At 62.8% G+C, this 19,041-nt stretch overlaps 4 protein-coding genes across 4 annotated transcripts in view; all 4 read left to right on the plus strand.

The window, feature by feature from the left end:
* The first annotated feature begins 2,027 nt into the window (after positions 1-2,027).
* CHLRE_01g046500v5 (uncharacterized protein) lies at positions 2,028-6,525 on the plus strand. Its single transcript, XM_043058893.1, has 6 exons — positions 2,028-2,233; positions 2,452-2,612; positions 2,755-3,545; positions 3,754-3,896; positions 4,080-5,007; positions 5,189-6,525. Exons 2-6 carry the CDS (start codon positions 2,489-2,491, stop codon positions 5,423-5,425), a joined length of 2,223 nt encoding a protein of 740 aa, XP_042928807.1. The 5' UTR covers positions 2,028-2,233; positions 2,452-2,488; the 3' UTR covers positions 5,426-6,525.
* A 1,032-nt stretch (positions 6,526-7,557) lies between these two features.
* On the plus strand, positions 7,558-12,060 carry CHLRE_01g046501v5 (uncharacterized protein). Its single transcript, XM_043058894.1, has 5 exons — positions 7,558-8,135; positions 8,278-9,068; positions 9,277-9,419; positions 9,603-10,530; positions 10,715-12,060. The coding sequence occupies exons 1-5, from the start codon at positions 8,012-8,014 to the stop codon at positions 10,949-10,951; spliced, it is 2,223 nt and encodes a 740-aa protein (XP_042928808.1). The 5' UTR covers positions 7,558-8,011; the 3' UTR covers positions 10,952-12,060.
* Positions 12,061-13,057: 997 nt separating this feature from the next.
* CHLRE_01g046502v5 (uncharacterized protein) lies at positions 13,058-17,557 on the plus strand. The gene is made up of 5 exons (XM_043058895.1): positions 13,058-13,632; positions 13,775-14,565; positions 14,774-14,916; positions 15,100-16,027; positions 16,212-17,557. The coding sequence occupies exons 1-5, from the start codon at positions 13,509-13,511 to the stop codon at positions 16,446-16,448; spliced, it is 2,223 nt and encodes a 740-aa protein (XP_042928809.1). The 5' UTR covers positions 13,058-13,508; the 3' UTR covers positions 16,449-17,557.
* A 1,040-nt stretch (positions 17,558-18,597) lies between these two features.
* Positions 18,598-19,041, plus strand: part of CHLRE_01g046250v5 (uncharacterized protein) — an 8,632-nt gene continuing 8,188 nt past the window's right edge. The window contains exon 1 of the mRNA XM_043058890.1: positions 18,598-18,925. The gene's annotated coding sequence lies outside the window, so the exon portion shown is untranslated. The remainder of the gene's footprint in view (positions 18,926-19,041) is intronic.

The raw sequence follows: 19,041 nt of genomic DNA on the forward strand, positions 1-19,041 counted from the left end.
GAGGCCCTGCGTTGGCTGGTATTTCTTCCTTCCATCCCTGCATTCGTTTGTCTCTGTCGGGATTTCTTTCTTTTCTCTGTGTTGCGCGCGGTGTTCTTCCTCAATCCTCTGAACATGCACATGACCAATGATGAGCGGTTTGGCTTCTTTCCGCGCTGGTTTGCTTGCTTCTGTACATGCACACGCATGCGCTGCTGGTTAGGCATGTTCTAGTCGTTTGTACATAGTCTGTGGCTACGCCGTATGTACACACATTCATGCACCGTATGCACACGCCTCACAACTGCCGTACATACCGCGCCGTGCTTACTCACGTTTGTTTGTCCATTCATATTCTTGGTTCTTGTTGGTGCCCGCGGAATTCATCCATGAAGGACTCGGAGAGACTCAGGTGCCTTGTTTCCATGATGTGCCATTGATCCCCGCACAACTTGCATTTCCCCCACGCACATATATTCACGCACGCGCATGCCTCATTGGATTGCTTAGCCTAGTCGGATGCTAGACGCTGTTAGTAGACACCGTGTCGGCGTGTGTTCGTAGTTGCAGGGCCAGGCAAGGCGTTGCTAGTCAGCGTGTTTGTTGGTAGTGCGCGCGTGCATGCCCTTGATTGCGGCTTGCTGCTTTGGCGCTCTCGGTCCCTGGGAACTTGCCTCTGCGGGCGCTGGTCGCTGTTGGGCGTCATGCCACGCACGTGTAACTACCACCATAGCTATGCCTGTACGGCTGTGCCCAAGCAAGTCCTCACGCGGTGGTAGGGCTCACGGGACTGATGATCAATTGTGGTAAAGGCAGAGCTGGATGGAGGAGGGGAATAAGGTAGGGGCCCGCGGCGCCTCCCTCTTCGTGCAGCTAGCCGTGGGATCGCGTCTGCTGTTGACGTATGATGAATGACTGAGCGGCCTGGCGTCCAAACGGACTTCATGCCTCGTCCATCTGGCTGCATGCAGGGCTCCGCTGATCCGCGGCCAGTACGTACGTACAGATGTAAAAGAGTGCGGGCTACCAGCCTTGAGCCACTGTGGATGCGAACAGAGGTGTGCGCAGCGCTTGCTTGGGGGCCTCTAGCCAAGCGGTCTGACTCAGATCGCCCAGGAGCCGACGGCCTGCTTCACTTGCATCGCGGCTAGGCGGGGAAAGCCGCATGCAGGCCTCACTCGGTTCGGGCGGGGCCACGCGGGTTGTGTGGCCTTGCATGCGCCCAGTTCCTCACACCCCTGGTATCCTGGACCCCGCCGCTGTGCATCAGTAAGGTTAAACAAGCCGGCGCGGGGACAGCTCACCACAGGCAACACGTCGGCCACACGGAAGAAGACGGCTGGCCACGCATCTGATTGACAGCTGTATGTGCACAACTGGAAAGCGCAACACGCCCCGTCGCCTGTTGCTTGCTCCTCGGCCAGCTTTACCTCCGTCCACCCTGCTGCACCCTGTCACGGACGGACGCTCGTGCGTGCCTCTGCCTATCAGTGCCAAGCAGGGCAAGGGTCCGGGTGAGACTCGGGTAACCCGGCTGAAGGCTCGTTTGCCTGAAGCCTGCACCGAGCTCGGCCTAGGAGGGGACGGTTTATTTGTGGACGACGCTCTTCGCCCGACTGGCTGTAATCGCACCGTAAGCCATACATGCTAGCTCTCGTGCGACGTCACACGTGTATATACGCATACAGCCGCACGCCTTATGTGCCTGAAACGCTACAGCACGGTCTGGGCCAGTCGCATGTGTGTGTCGCATGTCGGCATGTCGCCCGCTCCAACCGCCGCAACTCCGCGTGGCAGGTCGCCAGGTGCCAAACCCGATTGCGTGTGCATCTCTGTATATGTATACAGCTTCAAGGCACATACAAGGCGCATGCGCAGCCGAGGGCTGGAGGGGAAGCGTGGCGAACGGGCAGGCACCGTTGCTCGGTGGGCGACGGAGCGGTTGGCGATCGTCGCGGCCCCATGCAGCGCTTCTCGCCGGCCCCCTTGTCGAGGTCGAGCCCCCCACCTCTTGCGCACCCGCAACTACAGCTAGCCACTCGTGCATACCTATACCTATATAAAGCCCGTGCAAGCCGTCACCATGGCACGACACAAGTTCCTCGCTGTTCTCGAGCTTGACAAGACAGCCGTTGACTGCTTCCTTACCGCCGAGCTCCGCCGCTCAGTTGATATACTCCTCTTAGACATCTTTTGTATCTCGCATTCACCTGCGTACTTTGGCCCGGCCGTGACTGTTCTCTCAGAAATCGAGGCAAGTTGGCGCGAGACTTGGCGCGAAGATATACTCCTGCTCGATTGTCGGCTCGTAGCTGCATGCTTATAGCTTGGTCATATAAAGACTTAAAAGGATGACGACTCGCTGCTGGCTTGGCGTACACGCTCCGGCTGTCTCTCGCACACACAATCGCCGCACTCCTGACTGGTGCAACCTGGCGCAACACCCTCCCCGCACCTCCCGTGCTCGCGCAGAGCCCCTCAACAGCCCCCCTCCTGAAGCTTGGCCGCCATGGGCATACGTGTCCATTCTCGCCGCGGCCGCGGCCCGAGCCCGGCCAACTCCGCCACTGGCGTGTGTCGGGCGCTGATGCTCGCGGCGCTGTTGGCGCTGGGACTGATGGGCGGCGGCTCAGGTGAGGACTGAGGCCTGGGGCAGGAGGGTCCTCCGCGTACCGTATATCGAGGGGCCACGGGACGGGTAACAACCTCCTGCATGCCCGCCGCTTACCCGCGTGTGTCTCGGCTGTTTGGCTCTGCCGCGCCCTGCTCCTCCAGGTGCCTGGGCCCGCTCTCTCGGCGCGGGCCGCACCCTGCAGCAGCAGGGCCAGCCCCTGGTTGCGGATGTTAACGCCGGCGGTATCGCCTCCATCCCCGTGCCTGTCTACGGCGGCGCCGGTGCCGGCGTGGTGGTTACACCTTGCCATCATGACAGCAGCTCCCCTCCCCAGCCTCCCAGCCCCGCGCCGCCCACACCTCCCAGCCCCGCGCCTCCCTCTCCCGCTCCTCCGTCTCCGCAGCCTCCCTCCCCGTCCCCGCTCCCTCCCTCTCCGCCTTTCCCACCTCCTCCCAGCCCCGCGTTTTCCGGCAGCCTGTCGTGCCTGAAGGACGCGCGCGACTTTGTGAGCCGCATCCCCAACCCGCCCATCGTGGGCAGCTTCATGTCGGCGCTGCAGCAGCTGCCCGCTCTGGGCTCCGGCGGCGGCGCTGCCGGCAACCTGTTTGACAACCTGCGCCTGGGCACGCTGGCTGGCTACGCCATGGCGCAGAACGCCCGCCTGCCAGTGTTCACGGGCAGTGAGATCGGCGACTACCACAGCGGTCTGGACGGCCTGGACGCCGCCTGCGCCAACATCGCCTCCAACGTGCAGCCCGGCGCGCCCTACGTGCTGGGCGTGGCCACCACCGAGCTCATCGGCAACCTGCTGGCCATCGCCAAGACGGGCGGCTCTTCCTCGGGCGTGGGCGACGGCGAGTCGGCCAAGCAGGCGGCGTGGCTGGCGCTGACCAAGCTGTCTGTGTGCGCCGCCATCAACCCGTGCGAGAACACCTACATCCTGGGCTTCAACGTGAGTCCGGCAGCTCGCCACTCGCCAGTAGCTAGCTGGGGAGTGCATGGGAGCCCTCGGTCTCTGCTTGCTTGCTTGGCTATTGTGTGGGATTGTCGTAAGACTGTTGTGCCTCCGGGCTCTAGATAGCGAGCTACGCACTCCTTTTCCTATTGCTGCGCGCTTCACACAACCAACGCTTTTGTCTTGCGCGTGCGGTGCCCCACAGGGCTTCAGCACTCCGCCCCTCACCACTGAGGTGGGCCAGTTCACGTTTTCGCTGCTGCGTGCGGGCTTCAGCTACGGCTCCAACTTCAACTCCAGCCTCATGAGCCTGCTGGTGCACAACGCCTGGCAGTACGACTGGGCCCAGTGAGTACCGTAGCAGCCGCTAACGGGAAGGAAAGGGAGGCAGGGAGTGGGAGAAGGACAACCGGGACAGATGGAGAGGGAGGCTGTCGATCGCTGTCAAGTCTTCTCATACCGTACATGCTGTTTCCCATCCCGTGGCCTCACGCTCTGCCTCGCTGACACTACTTTCATCCACCTTTTCAGGCGCCACCAGCCCGGCAGCCTTGTGGACGTGAGCCGCCCTGTCAACGTGCTGGTGGGCGGCCGTGTGACGTGGGGCCTGGACGTGTCGGCGCAGGAGGGCGGCCCCACGCTGGCCAGCATCGAGCTGGACGCCGACGCCGATGTGGGTGTATCCACCAACGTGGGCGGCACCAAGGAGGTGATCGTCACCACCAACGCACGCGGCCCGGTGCTGACCATCGCCAAGCTGCTGACCATTGACCTCCGCGGCCTGGCCGACCTGGGCCAGAACGTGCTGTGGCGCTTCCGCTCCGCCTCCGACTTCCTGTTCCAGTACGTGCTGTACGCGTCCGGCACCAACGACATCTCCAGCGTGCTGCAGACCGCGCCGGGCCTGGGCTCGCTGCTGTCGCCCATCATCTCCTTCAAGGGCACGGGCAGCCTGGCGGTGCAGGTGGACGCGGTGGGCGCTGCGGTGCGCATTGAGGTTGACGGCCGCTTCACCATTGCCGGCGACATCACCCGCCAGTTCGGCCTGCCTGCGGTGGGCGCGCGCGCCTCCATCCTGCTGACCAAGAAGCACACGGAGTCGGACTTCCGCGTGACGCTGGTCATCAACGGCCAGTCGTACTGCGTGGGCGTGACCGGTCGCGGCGTGGGCCGCCCCATCAGCACCTGCCCGCCCGGCACCGTCCAGGACCCGCACGGTCTGCTGTGCTACCCTCCCTGCCGGTCGGGCTTCACCATGGTGGGCCCTGTGTGCTGGCAGTCGTCTTGCCCTGCTGGCTTTGGCACCACGCCTGTGGACTGCACCAAGCCCGCCGCCTATGGTCGCGGCGGCGGCTACCCTTGGAAGTTTGGTGATGGCTTGAACCTGGATGCCGCCATGCGCCGCTGCCTGAGCGACAACCCCTCGACCGGCTGCGAGCAGTCCGGCGCCATCATCTATGTGAGTAATAACGTGGCGTGGCGGTGTGCTCAGTTATGTGCAGGAGAGGCAAGGGGCCAGTGCCTCGGTTGCTTTGTTGACAGCACATGCATGCCACATGTTTGCGGCCCCTTATCACCTGCGATGTGGAGCGCCCGAACTCACCCGTGTGTCCCGATCCTCCGCCTTGCCCTTCCCGCAGCCCAAGTGCCGGTCTGGCTTCAAGCCCTTCGGCTGCTGCATCTGCTCGCCTCAGTGCCCCGGCGGCATGACTGACTCGGGCGTGAGCTGCCTCAAGCAGAGCTACGGCAACGGCGCGGGCTTCCCTCTGGGCTGCGCCCCCGGCGAGGAGCAGTCGGGCGGTCTGTGCTACCCGTCTTGCAAGGCCGGCTTTGTGGGCGTGGGCCCAGTGTGCTGGCAGTTCACGTGCCAGGCGTAAATGCAAGTTGACCACCTGCCCTTATGGGACACGACGTGTTATCATGAGTGTGGGCGCGTACACGCACAGCAGGGCCACACACGCGGCTTCCTTGCGTACCACGCACGAGGCCCTGCGTTGGCTGGTATTTCTTCCTTCCATCCCTGCATTCGTTTGTCTCTGTCGGGATTTCTTTCTTTTCTCTGTGTTGCGCGCGGTGTTCTTCCTCAATCCTCTGAACATGCACATGACCAATGATGAGCGGTTTGGCTTCTTTCCGCGCTGGTTTGCTTGCTTCTGTACATGCACACGCATGCGCTGCTGGTTAGGCATGTTCTAGTCGTTTGTACATAGTCTGTGGCTACGCCGTATGTACACACATTCATGCACCGTATGCACACGCCTCACAACTGCCGTACATACCGCGCCGTGCTTACTCAGTCCATTCATATTCTTGGTTCTTGTTGGTGCCCGCGGAATTCATCCATGAAGGACTCGGAGAGACTCAGGTGCCTTGTTTCCATGATGTGCCATTGATCCCCGCACAACTTGCATTTCCCCCACGCACATATATTCACGCACGCGCATGCCTCATTGGATTGCTTAGCCTAGTCGGATGCTAGACGCTGTTAGTAGACACCGTGTCGGCGTGTGTTCGTAGTTGCAGGGCCAGGCAAGGCGTTGCTAGTCAGCGTGTTTGTTGGTAGTGCGCGCGTGCATGCCCTTGATTGCGGCTTGCTGCTTTGGCGCTCTCGGTCCCTGGGAACTTGCCTCTGCGGGCGCTGGTCGCTGTTGGGCGTCATGCCACGCACGTGTAACTACCACCATAGCTATGCCTGTACGGCTGTGCCCAAGCAAGTCCTCACGCGGTGGTAGGGCTCACGGGACTGATGATCAATTGTGGTAAAGGCAGAGCTGGATGGAGGAGGGGAATAAGGTAGGGGCCCGCGGCGCCTCCCTCTTCGTGCAGCTAGCCGTGGGATCGCGTCTGCTGTTGACGTATGATGAATGGCTGAGCGGCCTGGCGTCCAAACGGACTTCATGCCTCGTCCATCTGGCTGCATGCAGGGCTCCGCTGATCCGCGGCCAGTACGTACGTACAGATGTAAAAGAGTGCGGGCTACCAGCCTTGAGCCACTGTGGATGCGAACAGAGGTGTGCGCAGCGCTTGCTTGGGGGCCTCCAGCCAAGCGGTCTACCTCAGATCGCCCAGGAGCCGACGGCCTGCTTCACTTGCATCGCGGCTAGGCGGGGAAAGCCGCATGCAGGCCTCACTCGGTTCGGGCGGGGCCACGCGGGTTGTGTGGCCTTGCATGCGCCCAGTTCCTCACACCCCTGGTATCCTGGACCCCGCCGCTGTGCATAAGTAAGGTTAAACAAGCCGGCGCGGGGACAGCTCACCACAGGCAACACGTCGGGCCACACGGAAGAAGACGGCTGGCCACGCATCTGATTGACAGCTGTATGTGCACAACTGGAAAGCGCAACACGCCCCGTCGCCTGTTGCTTGCTCCTCGGCCAGCTTTACCTCCGTCCACCCTGCTGCACCCTGTCACGGACGGACGCTCGTGCGTGCCTCTGCCTATCAGTGCCAAGCAGGGCAAGGGTCCGGGTGAGACTCGGGTAACCCGGCTGAAGGCTCGTTTGCCTGAAGCCTGCACCGAGCTCGGCCTAGGAGGGGACGGTTTATTTGTGGACGACGCTCTTCGCCCGACTGGCTGTAATCGCACCGTAAGCCATACATGCTAGCTCTCGTGCGACGTCACACGTGTATATACGCATACAGCCGCACGCCTTATGTGCCTGAAACGCTACAGCACGGTCTGGGCCAGTCGCATGTGTGTGTCGCATGTCGGCATGTCGCCCGCTCCAACCGCCGCAACTCCGCGTGGCAGGTCGCCAGGTGCCAAACCCGATTGCGTGTGCATCTCTGTATATGTATACAGCTTCAAGGCACATACAAGGCGCATGCGCAGCCGAGGGCTGGAGGGGAAGCGTGGCGAACGGGCAGGCACCGTTGCTCGGTGGGCGACGGAGCGGTTGGCAATCGTCGCGGCCCCATGCAGCGCTTCTCGCCGGCCCCCTTGTCGAGGTCGAGCCCCCCACCTCTTGCGCACCCGCAACTACAGCTAGCCACTCGTGCATACCTATACCTATATAAAGCCCGTGCAAGCCGTCACCATGGCACGACACAAGTTCCTCGCTGTTCTCGAGCTTGACAAGACAGCCGTTGACTGCTTCCTTACCGCCGAGCTCCGCCGCTCAGTTGATATACTCCTCTTAGACATCTTTTGTATCTCGCATTCACCTGCGTACTTTGGCCCGGCCGTGACTGTTCTCTCAGAAATCGAGGCAAGTTGGCGCGAGACTTGGCGCGAAGATATACTCCTGCTCGATTGTCGGCTCGTAGCTGCATGCTTATAGCTTGGTCATATAAAGACTTAAAAGGATGACGACTCGCTGCTGGCTTGGCGTACACGCTCCGGCTGTCTCTCGCACACACAATCGCCGCACTCCTGACTGGTGCAACCTGGCGCAACACCCTCCCCGCACCTCCCGTGCTCGCGCAGAGCCCCTCAACAGCCCCCCTCCTGAAGCTTGGCCGCCATGGGCATACGTGTCCATTCTCGCCGCGGCCGCGGCCCGAGCCCGGCCAACTCCGCCACTGGCGTGTGTCGGGCGCTGATGCTCGCGGCGCTGTTGGCGCTGGGACTGATGGGCGGCGGCTCAGGTGAGGACTGAGGCCTGGGGCAGGAGGGTCCTCCGTGCACCGTATATCGAGGGGCCACGGGACGGGTAACAACCTCCTGCATGCCCGCCGCTTACCCGCGTGTGTCTTGGCTGTTTGGCTCTGCCGCGCCCTGCTCCTCCAGGTGCCTGGGCCCGCTCTCTCGGCGCGGGCCGCACCCTGCAGCAGCAGGGCCAGCCCCTGGTTGCGGATGTTAACGCCGGCGGTATCGCCTCCATCCCCGTGCCTGTCTACGGCGGCGCCGGTGCCGGCGTGGTGGTTACACCTTGCCATCATGACAGCAGCTCCCCTCCCCAGCCTCCCAGCCCCGCGCCGCCCACACCTCCCAGCCCCGCGCCTCCCTCTCCCGCTCCTCCGTCTCCGCAGCCTCCCTCCCCGTCCCCGCTCCCTCCCTCTCCGCCTTTCCCACCTCCTCCCAGCCCCGCGTTTTCCGGCAGCCTGTCGTGCCTGAAGGACGCGCGCGACTTTGTGAGCCGCATCCCCAACCCGCCCATCGTGGGCAGCTTCATGTCGGCGCTGCAGCAGCTGCCCGCTCTGGGCTCCGGCGGCGGCGCTGCCGGCAACCTGTTTGACAACCTGCGCCTGGGCACGCTGGCTGGCTACGCCATGGCGCAGAACGCCCGCCTGCCAGTGTTCACGGGCAGTGAGATCGGCGACTACCACAGCGGTCTGGACGGCCTGGACGCCGCCTGCGCCAACATCGCCTCCAACGTGCAGCCCGGCGCGCCCTACGTGCTGGGCGTGGCCACCACCGAGCTCATCGGCAACCTGCTGGCCATCGCCAAGACGGGCGGCTCTTCCTCGGGCGTGGGCGACGGCGAGTCGGCCAAGCAGGCGGCGTGGCTGGCGCTGACCAAGCTGTCTGTGTGCGCCGCCATCAACCCGTGCGAGAACACCTACATCCTGGGCTTCAACGTGAGTCCGGCAGCTCGCCACTCGCCAGTAGCTAGCTGGGGAGTGCATGGGAGCCCTCGGTCTCTGCTTGCTTGCTTGGCTATTGTGTGGGATTGTCGTAAGACTGTTGTGCCTCCGGGCTCTAGATAGCGAGCTACGCACTCCTTTTCCTATTGCTGCGCGCTTCACACAACCAACGCTTTTGTCTTGCGCGTGCGGTGCCCCACAGGGCTTCAGCACTCCGCCCCTCACCACTGAGGTGGGCCAGTTCACGTTTTCGCTGCTGCGTGCGGGCTTCAGCTACGGCTCCAACTTCAACTCCAGCCTCATGAGCCTGCTGGTGCACAACGCCTGGCAGTACGACTGGGCCCAGTGAGTACCGTAGCAGCCGCTAACGGGAAGGAAAGGGAGGCAGGGAGTGGGAGAAGGACAACCGGGACAGGTGGAGAGGGAGGCTGTCGATCGCTGTCAAGTCTTCTCATACCGTACATGCTGTTTCCCATCCCGTGGCCTCACGCTCTGCCTCGCTGACACTACTTTCATCCACCTTTTCAGGCGCCACCAGCCCGGCAGCCTTGTGGACGTGAGCCGCCCTGTCAACGTGCTGGTGGGCGGCCGTGTGACGTGGGGCCTGGACGTGTCGGCGCAGGAGGGCAGCCCCACGCTGGCCAGCATCGAGCTGGACGCCGACGCCGATGTGGGCGTGTCCACCAACGTGGGCGGCACCAAGGAGGTGATCGTCACCACCAACGCACGCGGCCCGGTGCTGACCATCGCCAAGCTGCTGACCATTGACCTCCGCGGCCTGGCCGACCTGGGCCAGAACGTGCTGTGGCGCTTCCGCTCCGCCTCCGACTTCCTGTTCCAGTACGTGCTGTACGCGTCCGGCACCAACGACATCTCCAGCGTGCTGCAGACCGCGCCGGGCCTGGGCTCGCTGCTGTCGCCCATCATCTCCTTCAAGGGCACGGGCAGCCTGGCGGTGCAGGTGGACGCGGTGGGCGCTGCGGTGCGCATTGAGGTTGACGGCCGCTTCACCATTGCCGGCGACATCACCCGCCAGTTCGGCCTGCCTGCGGTGGGCGCGCGCGCCTCCATCCTGCTGACCAAGAAGCACACGGAGTCGGACTTCCGCGTGACGCTGGTCATCAACGGCCAGTCGTACTGCGTGGGCGTGACCGGTCGCGGCGTGGGCCGCCCCATCAGCACCTGCCCGCCCGGCACCGTCCAGGACCCGCACGGTCTGCTGTGCTACCCTCCCTGCCGGTCGGGCTTCACCATGGTGGGCCCTGTGTGCTGGCAGTCGTCTTGCCCTGCTGGCTTTGGCACCACGCCTGTGGACTGCACCAAGCCCGCCGCCTATGGTCGCGGCGGCGGCTACCCTTGGAAGTTTGGTGATGGCTTGAACCTGGATGCCGCCATGCGCCGCTGCCTGAGCGACAACCCCTCGACCGGCTGCGAGCAGTCCGGCGCCATCATCTATGTGAGTAATAACGTGGCGTGGCGGTGTGCTCAGTTATGTGCAGGAGAGGCAAGGGGCCAGTGCCTCGGTTGCTTTGTTGACAGCACATGCATGCCACATGTTTGCGGCCCCTTATCACCTGCTGCGATGTGGAGCGCCCGAACTCACCCGTGTGTCCCGATCCTCCGCCTTGCCCTTCCCGCAGCCCAAGTGCCGGTCTGGCTTCAAGCCCTTCGGCTGCTGCATCTGCTCGCCTCAGTGCCCCAGCGGCATGACTGACTCGGGCGTGAGCTGCCTCAAGCAGAGCTACGGCAACGGCGCGGGCTTCCCTCTGGGCTGCGCCCCCGGCGAGGAGCAGTCGGGCGGTCTGTGCTACCCGTCTTGCAAGGCCGGCTTTGTGGGCGTGGGCCCAGTGTGCTGGCAGTTCACGTGCCAGGCGTAAATGCAAGTTGACCACCTGCCCTTATGGGACACGACGTGTTATCATGAGTGTGGGCGCGTACACGCACAGCAGGGCCACACACGCGGCTTCCTTGCGTACCACGCACGAGGCCCTGCGTTGGCTGGTATTTCTTCCTTCCATCCCTGCATTCGTTTGTCTCTGTCGGGATTTCTTTCTTTTCTCTGTGTTGCGCGCGGTGTTCTTCCTCAATCCTCTGAACATGCACATGACCAATGATGAGCGGTTTGGCTTCTTTGCGCGCTGGTTTGCTTGCTTCTGTACATGCACACGCATGCGCTGCTGGTTAGGCATGTTCTAGTCGTTTGTACATAGTCTGTGGCTACGCCGTATGTACACACATTCATGCACCGTATGCACACGCCTCACAACTGCCGTACATACCGCGCCGTGCTTACTCACGTTTGTTTGTCCATTCATATTCTTGGTTCTTGTTGGTGCCCGCGGAATTCATCCATGAAGGACTCGGAGAGACTCAGGTGCCTTGTTTCCATGATGTGCCATTGATCCCCGCACAACTTGCATTTCCCCCACGCACATATATTCACGCACGCGCATGCCTCATTGGATTGCTTAGCCTAGTCGGATGCTAGACGCTGTTAGTAGACACCGTGTCGGCGTGTGTTCGTAGTTGCAGGGCCAGGCAAGGCGTTGCTAGTCAGCGTGTTTGTTGGTAGTGCGCGCGTGCATGCCCTTGATTGCGGCTTGCTGCTTTGGCGCTCTCGGTCCCTGGGAACTTGCCTCTGCGGGCGCTGGTCGCTGTTGGGCGTCATGCCACGCACGTGTAACTACCACCATAGCTATGCCTGTACGGCTGTGCCCAAGCAAGTCCTCACGCGGTGGTAGGGCTCACGGGACTGATGATCAATTGTGGTAAAGGCAGAGCTGGATGGAGGAGGGGAAGGTAGGGCGGGCCCGCGGCGCCTCCCTCTTCGTGCAGCTAGCCGTGGGATCGCGTCTGCTGTTGACGTATGATGAATGACTGAGCGGCCTGGCGTCCAAACGGACTTCATGCCTCGTCCATCTGGCTGCATGCAGGGCTCCGCTGATCCGCGGCCAGTACGTACGTACAGATGTAAAAGAGTGCGGGCTACCAGCCTTGAGCCACTGTGGATGCGAACAGAGGTGTGCGCAGCGCTTGCTTGGGGGCCTCCAGCCAAGCGGTCTACCTCAGATCGCCCAGGAGCCGACGGCCTGCTTCACTTGCATCCGCATGCAGGCCTCACTCGGTTCGGGCGGGGCCACGCGGGTTGTGTGGCCTTGCATGCGCCCAGTTCCTCACACCCCTGGTATCCTGGACCCCGCCGCTGTGCATAAGTAAGGTTAAACAAGCCGGCGCGGGGACAGCTCACCACAGGCAACACGTCGGGCCACACGGAAGAAGACGGCTGGCCACGCATCTGATTGACAGCTGTATGTGCACAACTGGAAAGCGCAACACGCCCCGTCGCCTGTTGCTTGCTCCTCGGCCAGCTTTACCTCCGTCCACCCTGCTGCACCCTGTCACGGACGGACGCTCGTGCGTGCCTCTGCCTATCAGTGCCAAGCAGGGCAAGGGTCCGGGTGAGACTCGGGTAACCCGGCTGAAGGCTCGTTTGCCTGAAGCCTGCACCGAGCTCGGCCTAGGAGGGGACGGTTTATTTGTGGACGACGCTCTTCGCCCGACTGGCTGTAATGCTAGCTCTCGTGCGACGTCACACGTGTATATACGCATACAGCCGCACGCCTTATGTGCCTGAAACGCTACAGCACGGTCTGGGCCAGTCGCATGTGTGTGTCGCATGTCGGCATGTCGCCCGCTCCAACCGCCGCAACTCCGCGTGGCAGGTCGCCAGGTGCCAAACCCGATTGCGTGTGCATCTCTGTATATGTATACAGCTTCAAGGCACATACAAGGCGCATGCGCAGCCGAGGGCTGGAGGGGAAGCGTGGCGAACGGGCAGGCACCGTTGCTCGGTGGGCGACGGAGCGGTTGGCAATCGTCGCGGCCCCATGCAGCGCTTCTCGCCGGCCCCCTTGTCGAGGTCGAGCCCCCCACCTCTTGCGCACCCGCAACTACAGCTAGCCACTCGTGCATACCTATACCTATATAAAGCCCGTGCAAGCCGTCACCATGGCACGACACAAGTTCCTCGCTGTTCTCGAGCTTGACAAGACAGCCGTTGACTGCTTCCTTACCGCCGAGCTCCGCCGCTCAGTTGATATACTCCTCTTAGACATCTTTTGTATCTCGCATTCACCTGCGTACTTTGGCCCGGCCGTGACTGTTCTCTCAGAAATCGAGGCAAGTTGGCGCGAGACTTGGCGCGAAGATATACTCCTGCTCGATTGTCGGCTCGTAGCTGCATGCTTATAGCTTGGTCATATAAAGACTTAAAAGGATGACGACTCGCTGCTGGCTTGGCGTACACGCTCCGGCTGTCTCTCGCACACACAATCGCCGCACTCCTGACTGGTGCAACCTGGCGCAACACCCTCCCCGCACCTCCCGTGCTCGCGCAGAGCCCCTCAACAGCCCCCCTCCTGAAGCTTGGCCGCCATGGGCATACGTGTCCATTCTCGCCGCGGCCGCGGCCCGAGCCCGGCCAACTCCGCCACTGGCGTGTGTCGGGCGCTGATGCTCGCGGCGCTGTTGGCGCTGGGACTGATGGGCGGCGGCTCAGGTGAGGACTGAGGCCTGGGGCAGGAGGGTCCTCCGTGCACCGTATATCGAGGGGCCACGGGACGGGTAACAACCTCCTGCATGCCCGCCGCTTACCCGCGTGTGTCTTGGCTGTTTGGCTCTGCCGCGCCCTGCTCCTCCAGGTGCCTGGGCCCGCTCTCTCGGCGCGGGCCGCACCCTGCAGCAGCAGGGCCAGCCCCTGGTTGCGGATGTTAACGCCGGCGGTATCGCCTCCATCCCCGTGCCTGTCTACGGCGGCGCCGGTGCCGGCGTGGTGGTTACACCTTGCCATCATGACAGCAGCTCCCCTCCCCAGCCTCCCAGCCCCGCGCCGCCCACACCTCCCAGCCCCGCGCCTCCCTCTCCCGCTCCTCCGTCTCCGCAGCCTCCCTCCCCGTCCCCGCTCCCTCCCTCTCCGCCTTTCCCACCTCCTCCCAGCCCCGCGTTTTCCGGCAGCCTGTCGTGCCTGAAGGACGCGCGCGACTTTGTGAGCCGCATCCCCAACCCGCCCATCGTGGGCAGCTTCATGTCGGCGCTGCAGCAGCTGCCCGCTCTGGGCTCCGGCGGCGGCGCTGCCGGCAACCTGTTTGACAACCTGCGCCTGGGCACGCTGGCTGGCTACGCCATGGCGCAGAACGCCCGCCTGCCAGTGTTCACGGGCAGTGAGATCGGCGACTACCACAGCGGTCTGGACGGCCTGGACGCCGCCTGCGCCAACATCGCCTCCAACGTGCAGCCCGGCGCGCCCTACGTGCTGGGCGTGGCCACCACCGAGCTCATCGGCAACCTGCTGGCCATCGCCAAGACGGGCGGCTCTTCCTCGGGCGTGGGCGACGGCGAGTCGGCCAAGCAGGCGGCGTGGCTGGCGCTGACCAAGCTGTCTGTGTGCGCCGCCATCAACCCGTGCGAGAACACCTACATCCTGGGCTTCAACGTGAGTCCGGCAGCTCGCCACTCGCCAGTAGCTAGCTGGGGAGTGCGTGGGAGCCCTCGGTCTCTGCTTGCTTGCTTGGCTATTGTGTGGGATTGTCGTAAGACTGTTGTGCCTCCGGGCTCTAGATAGCGAGCTACGCACTCCTTTTCCTATTGCTGCGCGCTTCACACAACCAACGCTTTTGTCTTGCGCGTGCGGTGCCCCACAGGGCTTCAGCACTCCGCCCCTCACCACTGAGGTGGGCCAGTTCACGTTTTCGCTGCTGCGTGCGGGCTTCAGCTACGGCTCCAACTTCAACTCCAGCCTCATGAGCCTGCTGGTGCACAACGCCTGGCAGTACGACTGGGCCCAGTGAGTACCGTAGCAGCCGCTAACGGGAAGGAAAGGGAGGCAGGGAGTGGGAGAAGGACAACCGGGACAGATGGAGAGGGAGGCTGTCGATCGCTGTCAAGTCTTCTCATACCGTACATGCTGTTTCCCATCCCGTGGCCTCACGCTCTGCCTCGCTGACACTACTTTCATCCACCTTTTCAGGCGCCACCAGCCCGGCAGCCTTGTGGACGTGAGCCGCCCTGTCAACGTGCTGGTGGGCGGCCGTGTGACGTGGGGCCTGGACGTGTCGGCGCAGGAGGGCGGCCCCACGCTGGCCAGCATCGAGCTGGACGCCGACGCCGATGTGGGTGTATCCACCAACGTGGGCGGCACCAAGGAGGTGATCGTCACCACCAACGCACGCGGCCCGGTGCTGACCATCGCCAAGCTGCTGACCATTGACCTCCGCGGCCTGGCCGACCTGGGCCAGAACGTGCTGTGGCGCTTCCGCTCCGCCTCCGACTTCCTGTTCCAGTACGTGCTGTACGCGTCCGGCACCAACGACATCTCCAGCGTGCTGCAGACCGCGCCGGGCCTGGGCTCGCTGCTGTCGCCCATCATCTCCTTCAAGGGCACGGGCAGCCTGGCGGTGCAGGTGGACGCGGTGGGCGCTGCGGTGCGCATTGAGGTTGACGGCCGCTTCACCATTGCCGGCGACATCACCCGCCAGTTCGGCCTGCCTGCGGTGGGCGCGCGCGCCTCCATCCTGCTGACCAAGAAGCACACGGAGTCGGACTTCCGCGTGACGCTGGTCATCAACGGCCAGTCGTACTGCGTGGGCGTGACCGGTCGCGGCGTGGGCCGCCCCATCAGCACCTGCCCGCCCGGCACCGTCCAGGACCCGCACGGTCTGCTGTGCTACCCTCCCTGCCGGTCGGGCTTCACCATGGTGGGCCCTGTGTGCTGGCAGTCGTCTTGCCCTGCTGGCTTTGGCACCACGCCTGTGGACTGCACCAAGCCCGCCGCCTATGGTCGCGGCGGCGGCTACCCTTGGAAGTTTGGTGATGGCTTGAACCTGGATGCCGCCATGCGCCGCTGCCTGAGCGACAACCCCTCGACCGGCTGCGAGCAGTCCGGCGCCATCATCTATGTGAGTAATAACGTGGCGTGGCGGTGTGCTCAGTTATGTGCAGGAGAGGCAAGGGGCCAGTGCCTCGGTTGCTTTGTTGACAGCACATGCATGCCACATGTTTGCGGCCCCTTATCACCTGCTGCGATGTGGAGCGCCCGAACTCACCCGTGTGTCCCGATCCTCCGCCTTGCCCTTCCCGCAGCCCAAGTGCCGGTCTGGCTTCAAGCCCTTCGGCTGCTGCATCTGCTCGCCTCAGTGCCCCAGCGGCATGACTGACTCGGGCGTGAGCTGCCTCAAGCAGAGCTACGGCAACGGCGCGGGCTTCCCTCTGGGCTGCGCCCCCGGCGAGGAGCAGTCGGGCGGTCTGTGCTACCCGTCTTGCAAGGCCGGCTTTGTGGGCGTGGGCCCAGTGTGCTGGCAGTTCACGTGCCAGGCGTAAATGCAAGTTGACCACCTGCCCTTATGGGACACGACGTGTTATCATGAGTGTGGGCGCGTACACGCACAGCAGGGCCACACACGCGGCTTCCTTGCGTACCACGCACGAGGCCCTGCGTTGGCTGGTATTTCTTCCTTCCATCCCTGCATTCGTTTGTCTCTGTCGGGATTTCTTTCTTTTCTCTGTGTTGCGCGCGGTGTTCTTCCTCAATCCTCTGAACATGCACATGACCAATGATGAGCGGTTTGGCTTCTTTGCGCGCTGGTTTGCTTGCTTCTGTACATGCACACGCATGCGCTGCTGGTTAGGCATGTTCTAGTCGTTTGTACATAGTCTGTGGCTACGCCGTATGTACACACATTCATGCACCGTATGCACACGCCTCACAACTGCCGTACATACCGCGCCGTGCTTACTCACGTTTGTTTGTCCATTCATATTCTTGGTTCTTGTTGGTGCCCGCGGAATTCATCCATGAAGGACTCGGAGAGACTCAGGTGCCTTGTTTCCATGATGTGCCATTGATCCCCGCACAACTTGCATTTCCCCCACGCACATATATTCACGCACGCGCATGCCTCATTGGATTGCTTAGCCTAGTCGGATGCTAGACGCTGTTAGTAGACACCGTGTCGGCGTGTGTTCGTAGTTGCAGGGCCAGGCAAGGCGTTGCTAGTCAGCGTGTTTGTTGGTAGTGCGCGCGTGCATGCCCTTGATTGCGGCTTGCTGCTTTGGCGCTCTCGGTCCCTGGGAACTTGCCTCTGCGGGCGCTGGTCGCTGTTGGGCGTCATGCCACGCACGTGTAACTACCACCATAGCTATGCCTGTACGGCTGTGCCCAAGCAAGTCCTCACGCGGTGGTAGGGCTCACGGGACTGATGATCAATTGTGGTAAAGGCAGAGCTGGATGGAGGAGGGGAAGGTAGGGCGGGCCCGCGGCGCCTCCCTCTTCGTGCAGCTAGCCGTGGGATCGCGTCTGCTGTTGACGTATGATGAATGACTGAGCGGCCTGGCGTCCAAACGGACTTCATGCCTCGTCCATCTGGCTGCATGCAGGGCTCCGCTGATCCGCGGCCAGTACGTACGTACAGATGTAAAAGAGTGCGGGCTACCAGCCTTGAGCCACTGTGGATGCGAACAGAGGTGTGCGCAGCGCTTGCTTGGGGGCCTCCAGCCAAGCGGTCTACCTCAGATCGCCCAGGAGCCGACGGCCTGCTTCACTTGCATCGCGGCTAGGCGGGGAAAGCCGCATGCAGGCCTCACTCGGTTCGGGCGGGGCCACGCGGGTTGTGTGGCCTTGCATGCGCCCAGTTCCTCACACCCCTGGTATCCTGGACCCCGCCGCTGTGCATAAGTAAGGTTAAACAAGCCGGCGCGGGGACAGCTCACCACAGGCAACACGTCGGGCCACACGGAAGAAGACGGCTGGCCACGCATCTGATTGACAGCTGTATGTGCACAACTGGAAAGCGCAACACGCCCCGTCGCCTGTTGCTTGCTCCTCGGCCAGCTTTACCTCCGTCCACCCTGCTGCACCCTGTCACGGACGGACGCTCGTGCGTGCCTCTGCCTATCAGTGCCAAGCAGGGCAAGGGTCCGGGTGAGACTCGGGTAACCCGGCTGAAGGCTCGTTTGCCTGAAGCCTGCACCGAGCTCGGCCTAGGAGGGGACGGTTTATTTGTGGACGACGCTCTTCGCCCGACTGGCTGTAATCGCACCGTAAGCCATACATACATGCTAGCTCTCGTGCGACGTCACACGTGTATATACGCATACAGCCGCACGCCTTATGTGCCTGAAACGCTACAGCACGGTCTGGGCCAGTCGCATGTGTGTGTCGCATGTCGGCATGTCGCCCGCTCCAACCGCCGCAACTCCGCGTGGCAGGTCGCCAGGTGCCAAACCCGATTGCGTGTGCATCTCTGTATATGTATACAGCTTCAAGGCACATACAAGGCGCATGCGCAGCCGAGGGCTGGAGGGGAAGCGTGGCGAACGGGCAGGCACCGTTGCTCGGTGGGTGACGGAGCGGTTGGCGATCGTCGCAGCCCCATGCAGCGCTTCTCGCCGGCCCCCTTGTCGAGGTCGAGCCCCCCACCTCTTGCGCACCCGCAACTACAGCTAGCCACTCGTGCATACCTATACCTATATAAAGCCCGTGCAAGCCGTCACCATGGCACGACACAAGTTCCTCGCTGTTCTCGAGCTTGACAAGACAGCCGTTGACTGCTTCCTTACCGCCGAGCTCCGCCGCTCAGTTGATATACTCCTCTTAGACATCTTTTGTATCTCGCATTCACCTGCGTACTTTGGCCCGGCCGTGACTGTTCTCTCAGAAATCGAGGCAAGTTGGCGCGAGACTTGGCGCGAAGATATACTCCTGCTCGATTGTCGGCTCGTAGCTGCATGCTTATAGCTTGGTCATATAAAGACTTAAAAGGATGACGACTCGCTGCTGGCTTGGCGTACACGCTCCGGCTGTCTCTCGCACACACAATCGCCGCACTCCTGACTGGTGCAACCTGGCGCAACACCCTCCCCGCACCTCCCGTGCTCGCGCAGAGCCCCTCAACAGCCCCCCTCCTGAAGCTTG

The sequence above is a fragment of the Chlamydomonas reinhardtii genome, chromosome 1 (genome assembly GCF_000002595.2).
Source record: "Chlamydomonas reinhardtii strain CC-503 cw92 mt+ chromosome 1, whole genome shotgun sequence".
Lineage (NCBI taxonomy): Eukaryota > Viridiplantae > Chlorophyta > Chlorophyceae > Chlamydomonadales > Chlamydomonadaceae > Chlamydomonas > Chlamydomonas reinhardtii.